Source organism: Zootoca vivipara, chromosome 7 (genome assembly GCF_963506605.1).
Source record: "Zootoca vivipara chromosome 7, rZooViv1.1, whole genome shotgun sequence".
Classification (NCBI taxonomy): domain Eukaryota; kingdom Metazoa; phylum Chordata; class Lepidosauria; order Squamata; family Lacertidae; genus Zootoca; species Zootoca vivipara.
In genome coordinates, this window is record NC_083282.1 from 22,115,765 (window position 1) to 22,128,585 (window position 12,821).

General features: G+C 48.4%; 1 protein-coding gene across 7 annotated transcripts in view; it reads right to left on the reverse strand.

Moving 5' to 3' along the window:
- The window catches only part of DPYD (dihydropyrimidine dehydrogenase), a 504,044-nt gene that overhangs the window by 233,698 nt on the left and 257,525 nt on the right, over nt 1–12,821 (reverse strand). For 5 of the 7 annotated variants that reach the window (XM_035123777.2, XM_035123779.2, XM_035123778.2 and 2 more), the window contains one exon: nt 2,194–2,404. In XM_035123777.2, the coding sequence (XP_034979668.2) occupies nt 2,194–2,404 (211 nt within the window). Of the gene's footprint in view, nt 1–802; nt 2,405–12,821 lie in introns of those variants that run through there. The other 2 variants (XR_009557876.1, XM_035123781.2) reach the window with 2 other exon arrangements.

Consider the following 12,821-nt stretch of genomic DNA (forward strand, 5'->3'; position numbering starts at 1 on the left):
TGTTGTTGCTCTACAACTCCCATCATCCCTGGCTAGCAGGAGTTATAGTCCAACGACTGTATGCCAAGTCAAATGCTATATGACTATATGCTGGCATAGAGGCCTCAAAATTTGGGGATACCAAGTAGCAGGGAGTCAGGGACCCTAGTTTTCATTTGACGGAACATCACAAGGCTCAGTTCTGCTCAGAAGACCATAATCCTGTTGACTACTCTGATACCACCATTGTTGAGTTCACCACAGGACTACAATAAAAGAGGATAAGCAGAATAAGACCACTAAACTGACTGATATTACAGCTGGAGACTATAGACACTACTGGCATCATTTGGCAAATCTATATTCAGCTTCTTATTTAATAGGCCAGCTTTTCAAATATGTTCTCATAAGATCCAATTAAAGTTAACTTCAGCAATGAGGACTTCATTAGTGATTCAATGGTTGCTCGTTTCTTTTCTCTTCGGGGCATAAGCAACTGATAAAATCAAATTCCCTATAAAAAGTTTTGGCAGGGTGGGCTTGGGGATGATAGAAAAGCATAAGAAATATCAGAAGAGCCCAACTAAATGGCACCAAAGGCTCATCTAGCCCAGCACTAAGGGCGTACATTCCCTTTTTCCAATGGACAAAGAACTGAATTAAATTAGGCCCATTCAGTTCCATGTTCATGCATACAAAAAGAATATCACAGAGGGACAAATTGGTACACATGGAACACCCCCATTCATAGACTCATAGAATCATTCATGTCCATTCATGTGCGAGTGGGGAGAAAATGGGTGATGGTGATAGCATACCTCACCTCTCTGGCTGTTCCTGCCAGCTGCCATTTTTATATGTCCAAACAGGTTTACAGGGTGACTCTCACATGCCTTCATGAATAACTTTACTTCAATGCAAGTTTTCTCGTTCCATCTCTTGGTTAAAGTGCCCAATCTAGACATTTCCCTTGCCAGATCAATGTATCCGCCAAAGGGGCCACTGGGTTGCTGACATCAGTCCTATAAGAGCTAAGAGACTTACTGCAGTTGCAACAAAATTCCAAGCAACAGTTACTTCCGCGAAAGGGGCAATGGCCATGCAAAACAAAGATGGAGCCTTCATCCTCAAAGAACTCACTTCCCCCACGTTTGGGTACATCTTCCACAGTGTGGCTCCTTTCCCCTTCCTTGAGGGTTCTAGATTGCACAGGGAACCTACATGACTAGGAAAGCTTCCCCACAAGCCCTTCACATAAGCATGAATAAGGCTATAACATATATAGATTTGACCCTCTACACCTAAAGCAGCATAAGATGGGCAGAGACATTCACTTTTAAAATGGAAAAGGGCAGTAGTGGTTCAGAGGCAGGGCACCTGCTTTGCATGCAGGAAGGTCACAGGTTCAACCCCTGGAATCTCCAGTTAGAGCTTCTGCCAGTCAATGTAAACCAGGGTTTCCCAAACTTGGGTATCCAGCTGTTTTTGGACTACAGTTCCCATCATCGCTGACCACTGGTCCTGCTAGCTAGGGATGGTGGGAGCTAGAGATGGGAGCTGCAGACCCAAGTTTGATGTAGACCAGGCATTCCCAAACTTCGGCCCTCCAGATGTTTTGGACTACAATTCCCATCTTTCCCGACCACCTGGTCCTGTTAGCTAGGGATCATGGGAGTTGTAGGCCAAAACATCTGGAGGGCCGCAGTTTGGGGATGCCTGATGTAGACCATTCTGAGCTATATGGACCAATTAATGGTGTGACTCGGCAAAAGACTGCTTCCTATATACACAAATAAAAAGTGACCTCCCTAACTTGTTCCTTCCTACCTAAGTTTCCTGCAGAGTTGTTAGGGAACAGAAAAGAGATTTAGTGATCTATGGTTTCTACAGAGGAACACGAATGCCAGTTAGGAAAGGAACAAATAAGAAAACGAATGTGCTCTTTTAAAAGAATGAAATTGAGGCAGGGCAGGGAACAATATTTCAAATCAAATTTCACCCTCTATTCTTTTGTAGCCATTTGAAATGTGCACATTTCAGTCATCAAAGTGTTTTTTCTTAGGAATTTAGTACATCCTGGGAGGAAACCCAACCAAAAGTAAGCACTTTTAATTCCCACTGATTTCAGTGTGACAATTATGCATATACTTGAATCAGTGGGATTTAAATGTGCATAACTGAAGCTGGATCATGCCCCTTGTAACTGAGAAATACCTTTAGGGTCACTCAGGACTGAACCAAAGGCACTGATCACCACATCGGCTTTCAGGCGGACAATCTGATCCTGGTCCTCATTCCAGTTTCCGTCTTCATCTTGCTCTGTCCGAACAAATTCCATAGCAACAATCTTCCCCCCTTTCACCACAACCTTCCGAGGAGAAAGGAAAGGTAGAAATTCACATTTTTCTTCCTTTGCAAGATCCACCTGGAAGGGGAAAAAGAACACAGTTGCTATTGATTTTTTTAAAAAAAAAACCGGTGAATTTGTATGTTGAAAGCTATCTTGAGAGAGTCTGACCCTAAAAGAAAAGCCTACAAATATTCTATATAAGTAACACATGTGTTACTTTCTAACCCTGCAATCCAATTGCAGGTATCCCAGGAGTGCTGAGTATTTGAATCTCCCTCTTTGAGGGTAGAGAGAAAGGTCTACCACCGAGGTGGAAATCTGATATCTCAAGCCTCTCCACGAGGATCTTTCCACAGCCAGTTATTGTGACACTGGAGATGGCACAGGAGAGATATGCCAGGGGGGTTCTGGGAGGGTCTGTAGGTCCACAGGATTTGCAACCCTCTCTACCCCAAGACGCACCTCCAGAAGAGGGAATAAACTACAGTGTTGGCATAGCCCAAGCATCCCCAAACTTCGGCCCTCCAGATGTTTTGGACTACAATTCCCACCATCACTGACCACTGGTCCTGTTAGCTAGGGATCATGGGAGTTGTAGGCCAAAACATCTGGAGGGCCACAGTTTGGGGATGCCTGGCATAGCCTATTTCCTTTCCATTGTTTCCAAGGGGGAGGGAATCTTAAATGAAACGTAAAACCACTCCATCTTCACTTTCTGCTCTGCTGAGCTGGTGGGACATTGGAATAAAGTGAGTCATCCACCTCCAGCTCTCCTCCCCTTTGACCCCTTTGGATTGCAGTCTACATCTTCTACACACTGGGCGGGCTGCAATCTATTATTGTGGCTTCTTCTGTAGATTCCAGTGTTAGCAGATTGAGATATGCATCCGAACAGGACAATGGTAATATTCTCAATACACATCAACCTCTCTCCCCCCCAATCAGAAGATCAAACTGTCTTTTTAACCATCTTTTCTACCACCCACTACTTTTAGAATTGCATTACTTTTAATTAGCAGCATCTGTTAGGAGACCTCTTGGATTTGAAGTCAGAAACGGAATCGGCTTCATCTTTGTGAAAGACTCTTACAGTAGGCTTCATTATCATTCCAATATGAGAGGAGACCACACAATCTGTTCTGGGAATAGCAGTTAGACCTACACACATTCCGTTGTCAGCTACTTGCTGTGGTGCCCAATTATCAAATCCACAAATGTTTTAGATGAATTAAAATGTGTAAGGCAAGGCTGTCGTTGTAAAATATTCCTCAAGTCTGGGATTCATCCAATCTCTTTTTGCATTTAAATTTTCATTTATGACTATTTTTATTCCCATTCATTTGACACATACTGAATCTACACAAAGCAACATCTTCCATGACCAATAGTCACAATTCTTTCTACTCCCATTGGTCAGATGTCTTTTCTTAAATGACAATGATTTCAGCTGAAGAATGAATTCAAAGCAGCCAAGCCCGATTTAGTGAGAGCAGCAAACATGCACTCTGTTTTTTCCCTAAGCTCCTTTCTCCCAAAATTCTACTATTGCTATGTGCACCACTCATCATTAAAGTGCATGAAGGAAGCCAACAGGTGGAGGTTTAGTACAGGTGTGGGGAGCCTGTGGCTTTCTGGGTGTTGCTGAACTACAACTCCCATCAGCCCCAGCAAGCCTGGCCAACAGCCAGAGATGATGAGAGTTGTAGTTCAGCAGCATCTAGAGGGCCAAAGGTTCCCAACACCTGGCTTAGTAAACCAGAAACTGGTGCCTCTGCAGACATACACACTGCCTCCACATATCTGCAAGAATTATGGCAGATGGAATCACTGGCAGATAGCAGTCTATTGCACACACACACACACACACACACACACACATGACTTCAGAACTTAGACAAAGAGGAGATGGATGGCATATCAGACAGTATTGACAGTATGCATTAATATTGTTACTTGTTTTTATTATTTTATTATGTGTTTTATTATGCATTTTGTGCTTCGTATATTGTCTAGGTGTTGTGAACCGCCCAGAGACCTACAGGTATAGGGCAGTATACAAATTTAATCAATCAGTCAATCAATCAATCATCATCATCATCATGCCTCTTTCTCTCTGTCAATCTACAAAAATGGGAGGTTCCGACTGTGAGGCCACAGCGAAAGGGCAACAGTACAGCAGCTACAGTCTGGGTAACAACCATGACAGGACAAGCAAACACACCCAAAAAATTCCAGCTAGAGAATGGACCCTCTTGGAGTGAGATCCCACACAGCAAACTTGATCCCAACATGCCTATCAAACAGAGCAGATGTGCATTGTACATTGGCAACACAATGCCACCAGTAACTATGACCTCATAATAGCTTGTCCTGAAGAAGAGAAGCAGAGGCCACAGACATTTGTAACAATGACAGGACTCTTGAGGATGTACCCTGCCATAGAGACCAGGGCTTGAATTCAAAGGAGTGCTAAGTAACTCCTTGCACAAGTGGAACAACATCTGCTTGTGCAAGGAGACTTCCTACTCTCCTCTCCTGACGTACCACCATATTTCACTGTGATCGTGGCAGCAAAGCACCCAGAGGCTGCTGACTATCTTCCCCACTCCCTGCCAGTGTTATTTTTCTAGGGAGGGAAAGGTGCCAGAACTCACCATGAACACCTTCCTCATTCTCTTAGAATGGGAATGTCGCTCACCTGAGAGGTGCTGGAACTGAGTTCCCATGAGTTCCCCCTGAAAAAGCCCTGTCCCCTGCTACCATCCTGATACAGTGGTACTTCAGTTTAAGAACAGCCCTGTCTATGAACTATTTGGTACACAAACTCTGCGAAACCGGAAGTAGTGTTCCAGTTAGCAAACTTTACCTCAGTCTACAAACGGAAGCTGAACGGTGGAAGGGCACTGGCGGTGGGAGACCTCATTAGGGAATCACGCCTTGGTTTAAGAACGGTTTCAGTTTAAGAACGGACTTCCGGAACGGATTAAGTTCGTAAACAGTGTTACCACTGTACTATGTCAAAATGTACATAGTGCTATTCTGAGACTGGGAAGAGTGCTACAAAACAGGAGACAGAACTAAAAGGCAAAAGAGGAATGCCAGTTTCACTGCCCCACTTTTGCCCACCAGAATTTAGACCCCCAGAACGCTTCTGCAAACCTCCTGAAATGTCACCAAAATGACCTCCATTATTTACTTCTTGCTTCAATAGCACCCACCATTTTGAGTGGATCTATTCTTTGAGAATTTAAGAATATAACTTCTAGCCATGCTACCAGATGCTTGACTTGCTAATTTGGTCAAAGATGTTTTCACATTAAGGCAGGAGTAGAAATAATTCCAAAAACTGGGCATCTCATGAAAGGATTATGTAAAATGGATATGAAATTTAAATAAGAGCTTAACTCTTTTTCTCAGAGCCAAACCTTTAGGGTTCAATGTGTTCTATTTGTATTCACTAAAGTTGATAAGATTACTAACTTTTATGATTAAAAAGATTGTGGCAGTCCCGGTTTCTGATTTGATCCTGGAATGTCCCATTTTTCTTAGGATGTCCCTATTCTCATCAAATAAATGTTGGAGGGTGTGGAGTTACGCAACCCCTGAACCAAGGAGAAAATTACCTTTAGAACACATCTGATGGCAGCCCTGTATAGGAAAGTTTTTTTTTTTTAATGTTTAATGTTTAACGAATTTTTCTACTTACAAATGGAGCTCCGTCCGCCATCTTGGATGCGGTTTAGATAGGATTTTTTCTACTTACGAATTTTTAGATAGGGTTGCTTCGACTTACAATTTTTTTCTCCCAATGCATTCCTATGGGATTAGACTTGCAAATTTTTTCGACTTACAAATGTGTGTTTGGAACACATTAAATTCGTAAGTAGAGGTACCACTGTAATCCACTTTCCATTACTTTCAATAGGAAAGTTTGCTTCAGGTTAAGTACGCTTCAGGTTAAGTACGGACTTCCAGAACCAATTACACTCATATTTCGGGTTAAGTACACTTCAGTTTAAGTACTTCGTGGACCGTCTGGAACGGATTAATCCACTTTCCATTACTTTCAATGGGAAAGTTCACTTCCAGTTAAGTACACTTCAGGTTAAGTACAGACTTCTGGAACCAATTGCGTACTTAAACCGAGGTACCACTGTATATAGAAGGCCACTAGTTTGCTACCTCTGTTTTAGGGAGGAAAAAAAATCTGCAAACAATATTTACACCCCAGCAAAAAACAACAACAGGGAACTACCATCAGAGTTGTGCTAAGAATAAATAAGTGTATTTATTACATTTGTTCAAAATAATCTCTCTAAAATTATTACTCTGACAAAAAAATCTCCAGAACATAAATTATGTAGCATGAAAAATTACTTTCTGTTCTAGATGATTCCCCACTAGTCACCTTGCACAACCGTTAGGTCTCTACAATCTACATCTGTCCCTGAAGAGTGGGGGCTATTTCTGCATATATTTTGTAACTGGGGCATATCTGATGTCTCATTAGTGTGAATTATGCAATAATCCGTGGTATGTGGCACATAAATTACAACAAAGCAAGCCCAACACATTGCGATAATTAAAGCTGAAATAAAAAGCTTTCATAATAAAATAAATGATTAAGATGCCAATCAGAAGCTTTATATGTGTGTGGTGTATGCATGCTGGCTACTGAAACTCTGATCTGAGTTCCAAATCAAGTTGTGCCTCGAAGCATTGGTAACATTTTAAAAAAACAAACAAAAACAAACATGAATTCAACACACAGACTTTCTTTCTGAGGATCTCTCCCGCATGCAAATAAAATTCCTGGCCTGCTCTTCACAGACATCTAAAAGGTGTTCATTTTTATGGTGGCCAGTTAGACAAGGCCTGAAAATATCACACACAGTTTGGAGTGGCTCTGTGCATACATTTTCTCTAACAGAAGGTCAATATTTAGAGTCATGTCACAAAGGTGAACTGGCTCATGCAAACAGCCACATGTGAACTGGAGCGATGGGCCAACGAAACTCAAGCAGACCATGATTTGGGGACTTGCCACCCCAGGGTGAATTCATTGCTGGGATTCTCTCATCACCTCAGATACATGGATTTCCTCTGCAAAGCATTTTAAAAATAATAATAACAAGAACATTCCCACCTTGTGGTAAGTGATCTGTCAGAGGGCCTGGTATGGCTACTCTAGAGTAACGACTCCAGCATGGTCTTTTAAGGTTTTTATTAAGTGCTGATTATTTACAGTGTTCAGAGCAGTAAAAATGCATCCTTAAGGTGAGGTGTCTGAACTCCCGAATGGCGATTGGCGCGTTTTCTTCCAGCACCACAGCTTTGGCAGACCCAACCTCTTCCCCCTACGTTTGCGTCGCAATTCGGGAGTTGGGGGAATTGGCCTCCCCCCTGTGCGTCTTACTTCCTGTCCCACCTGCGGCCTGGGCTCCACAACCTTGCCTGAGCCTCGGACACCACTTCCTGACTCTCCGCTGGAGGCAGAGCTCTCCTTACTCTCTCCCGCGCTTGGGGATGGGCTGGAACTTAAGATGGGAGGGACTTCCCTGTATCCCTCGTCCCTCACATCCATCCCCCTCCCAGGCTCCTCTCCCCCCCTTCCTAGTGGCTCTCCGCTTGCTGGGGACGAGTGAAACCCCAAGAAGTCTGTGGCATCCGAGCCTGTGGGTGTAAAAATTTCCCCCCAATCCTGCGATCTTTCTCCTTCCCCCTGAGAAGACGGGAATCCCAAGAAGTCAGTGGCGTCAGAGCTGGTGGGAGTAAAAATGTTCTGCCAGTCCTCTCCTGCCTCTGACGTCGTTGACCTCGGTGAAACCCACACCTCTTCTTCCGTGTCCTCAAATTCCGCTTCCCATCTCCATGGAGAGCTGCTGCCTGCTATCCCTTCCTCCTGCCCCTCCCCCTCTCCCTCCCTTTCCATGTGCCAGGGCTTGGGCCTGTGGGGGAACAGGGCGTGGAACTCTTCCACTAAAAATTCCTCAGGTACTTCTGTGGCCGGTATCCACTCATTGTGGGACGGCGGAGTGTCCTCCCATGCTATCAGGTACTCCAGTCCTCTCACCCCTCTCCTTGAGTCTAAAATCTCAGTTGCCTCATTGAGCTGTCGGGCGTCTCCCGTCTCCCCCCCCTCCCTCTGGAGGCTGATCGCTGTCCCTGAACCTGGTACTTTCCCTGTACGGCGACAGCAGCGATCTATGAAACACTGGGTGCACTCTCATGTCCTCCGGCAGTGCTAGCCTGAAGGCTACCGGGTTGACCTGTTGCGTGACCGTGAAGGGGCCCAGCCTCCTGGGTGCTAACTTCTTGCATCGCCCCCTGGTGGGAAGACCTTCCGAGGATAACCAAACCTTGTCCCCCACCCTGATGACCTCTCCCGGTCGCCTGTGGCGATCTGCCCCCTTCTTGTACGCTTCCTTGGCCCTCTCCAAGTGTTCTCTGAGCTGCTGGTGCACCGTCTCCAGGTCCTCTGCCCAATCCTCTGCCTGTGGGCCCTCTTCCTCCTCCTCCCCCTCCCTCTCCGGGAAAGATCTGAGGTCGCGCCCATAGTTGGCCTTAAAGGGCGACACCCCTGTGGAGACGTGCACCGCATTGTTGTAGGCAAATTCTGCCAGTGGCAGGCGATCCACCCAGTCCGTTTGCCTCTGGCTGACGTAACATCTCAGGTACTGCTGCAGAATGGCGTTGACCCGCTCCGCCTGTCCATTGGTTTGCGGGTGCCTAGCCGTCGACAAGCTGACCTCCACCTGCAGGAGGTTCATGAGCCGCCTCCAGAACCTGGAAACAAATTGGCGGCCACGATCCGAAATAACCCTTAAAGGCAATCCATGCAGTCTGAATACGTGGTCAACAAACAGTTTGGCCGTCTCTTCTGCCGAGACCGCCCTGGCACACGGTATAAAATGGCACATTTTGGACATGAGGTCCACCACCACCAACACTGCGGTCTTGCCCCTGGACGACGGCAGGTCTGTGATGAAGTCCATGGACACTACTTCCCACGGCCTGTGCGGTGTGGCTAAGGGCTCCAGCAAACCAGCTGGTGGCGCTCTGACCACCTTTGCTCGCTGGCAGGTGTCACATCCCCTTACATAATCCCGAACATCCTCCCGCACCCCTGGCCACCAGAAGTGTCTCATGACTAGGTGAGTGGTTTTGTCCCTTCCAAAATGACCCGCCGTTGGGTTGTCGTGCATCTGCTTGAGGGCCTTACCTCTCAGCTGTTTGGTTGGCAGGTACAGGGCTCCCTTGTAAAAAAGCAAACCCCTCCTTTCCTCAAAGTCTTTGGCCTGCTCCCCCCCCTCTCAGTTCTCTGAAGATGCGGGTGGCAAATTCATCAGCTGCTGTCAGTGCTGTGAGTTCTGCCTCGCTCACCACTGTTGCTCCGCAGGACCATGCTGATGGGGGGAAAATATGCCTGGGTGCCGGTGGCAACTCCTCCTCCATGTACTCTGGCTTGCGGGAGAGGGCATCCGCCCTGACATTCTGCTCTCCCGGGATGTAGTGGATGGAGAAGTTGAAGTTCGAGAAGAACTCTGCCCACCGTATCTGCTGCTGGTTGAGCACCCTGGCAGTTCTCCAGAACTCCAGGTTCTTGTGGTCTGTGCACACCTGGATGGGGTGCTTGGCGCCCACCAGGAAGTGTCGCCAGTGCTGGAACGCAGCGTGGATCGCGAGAAGTTCCCTGTCAAACACTGTGTAGTTGCGTTCCGGCTGGGTCAGCTTCCTGGAGAAGAAGGCACAGGGTCTCCACTCTCTGTTGGCGTCCAGTTGCAACAGAATCGCTCCCAGAGCCTTGTCCGAAGCATCTGTCTCCAGGCGTAGGGGCGCATCCTGCACCACGTGGAACAGGTGCTGGTCTGAAGCGAATACCCTCTTGAGGCTTTCGAACGCTGCTTGCGCCTCTGGTGTCCACCGGAACTTCTGCTTGCCTCTCAGGCAGTCGGTGATAGGAGCCGTGACGCGAGAGAAGTTCTTGATGAACTTCCTGTAGAAGTTCGCGAAGCCTAGTAGGCGTTGGGCATCTTTGCGCGTCCTGGGGCTGTGCCAGTCCAGGATGGCCTGCACCTTGTCCTTGTCCATCGCCAGCCCCTTGTCTGACAGCTTGTAGCCTAGGAAGTCCACTTCTTTGGTGTGAAACTTGCACTTCTCCAGCTTCACATACAGGTGGTTGTCCTTCAGGCGCTGCAACACCTCCCTGACATCCTTCACATGCTGCACTGGGTCATTGGAGTAGATAAGGATGTCATCCAGAAAGACCAAGCAGTTCTTGAAGAGGAGGGACCCCAGGACGTGGTGCATGAAGGCCTGGAAGCATGCTGAGCCCCCTTGCAACCCGAAGGGCATCACCAGATATTCAAAAGAGCCCAGAGGCGTGAACATCGTGGTTTTCCATTCATCACCCTCCCGGATCCTAATCAAGTTGTACGCCCCTCTTAGGTCGAGCTTGGTGAAGATCTTGCCCCTGCGTGCCGCTGTCAGGAGATCATCCACTCTGGGCATGGGGAAAGCCATTGGCTCTGTCACCGAATTCAGCCGTCTAAAATCCACCACCAGACGGCGCTGTTGCGTGTCTTTCTTGTCCACCCAGAAGACCGGGCTGCCCCCTGCTGCCTTGCTTTCTCTGATGAACCCCCGCTTGAGGTTCTTGTCGATGAAAGCGCGCAGATCCTCCAGTTCCTGATCTGACATGGCGTACAGCTTGGCTGGGGGTATAGTTGCCCCTGGCACCAGGTTGATCTGGCAGTCAAAAGGCCTGTGTGGGGGTAGGTGGTCGGACTCCGCTTCGCTGAAGACCTCCTGCAGGTCCCAGTACGGCTTGGGTATTGCCTCACCCCCCTTGACGTGCATGGTGGCCACCGTGGCTATCGGAGGCCCCTCCCCTGGTTGGTGCTGCATGCAATGTTCCAGACAAAAGTCCGATCCAAAAGTGATGCATCTCTGGTGCCAACTTATGGAGGGGTCGTGGCGCGTCAGCCAGCTCATGCCCAAGACGATGGGGGGGGGTCTGAGATGGTTGTGACGTTGAAAGCCAGTGTCTCTGAGTGCCTTCCCACCGTCATTCTCATGGGGGGGGGGTTGATGCGTGATGGCCCCTCCCAGCAGCTCTCTGCCGTCAATGGTGGCCACGTGCAGGGGAAAATCCAGCTGCAGAAGTTGGATCTGGTGCTCTTCCGCAAAGTTTCTCGAGAAGAAGTTGGCTGAGGCACCACTGTCAATTAAGGCGAGGACTGTCAGGGGATAGCCATTTGGGAGCGTGAGCGTGACTTCTAGAACCACTCCTGCTCTGGGAGGGGTGGGCTGGCTGTGCTCCTCTCTGTGCGGGTGGGCGGGCGGGGGCTGTTGTCTGCTGACTGTGCCTGGCCGCTCCCCCTTGTCTCCTGCAGCCAGGCTGTCTCGTTTCCCTGCTGTGGTGCTGCGTCAGCTGGGGAAGGTACAACCGTTCCCGCCTTTCCTTGCCACTCTCTGCGATGAGGGCAGTCTCTGACGCGATGCCTGGGGGAGTTGCAGAGAAAGCAATTCCCGCCTCTTCCCTCCTTGCGTCTTGGCGCCGCCGGGGTTTGAAAAGCCCGCGCGCGCGCTCCTCCGATCTCCATCGGTTCCGGCTCTGGGCTTGGCCTGGGCGGGTGTGGGGGCGGGCCCTGGGGTGGGGTTTGGTGATGTGGTCTGTCCTGGGAGCGCGGGAACCAAGGTTTTGCTGCGCGCGTCGCTTGTTTGTCATTCCATCTGGATTCCTGTCTCACCCCCACCGCTAGCGCCGCTTTGCTTAACTCATCCATAGTTCGCGGTTTGGGACCTCTTGCCAGCTCATCCTTAACGTCTGCGTGCAAACCCATGTAGAAGTCTGATTTCACTGGCTCACTTTGCAGATCCCACCCCAGTTTGTGCACCAGCATGGTGAATCTCGCCCAGTAGTCCCTAACTGTCGATTTTCCTTGTGTTAAGTTATGAAGCTCCTCTTTAGTGGCCTCCATTTCACTGTCACTAGCGTACATTATTTTTAAAGCTTCTAGAAATAATTTTGCGTTCTTCATGCAAGGATTTTTTTGCGCGATGAGCGGTCTTACCCATTCTCGGGCGGCCCCCGTCAAATGCTCTATGATAAAGGAGACTCTGTGCGCGTCATCTGGGAATTCTGCTGCATGCAATTCCAGCGCATAATTTATTTCTGTCTCGAATCCTAGGTACTCCCTAGGGTCGCCGCTAAACTTGGTGACTAGGCTCTGTCCCCTTCTCACTTGGACTAGCTGCGGCTGGGGCACCCCCCCACCTCTAGCGGCTTTCTCCTCTTCCAACTTCTTCTGTAGGTCCAAAACCATCACCCTTAGCTGTTTCTCAGTCTCCTCTTTTGTCCTCACCTGGTCCACCAGCTTGTTCAGCTCCTCCTGCGCCCCTCGCGCTTCCTCCTGAGCGGCATGCAATTGCTGCTGTGCGTGCGCTGTGAGGTTCTGCAGCTCCTGCTTCGCTGCTTCGGCCTCCAGCC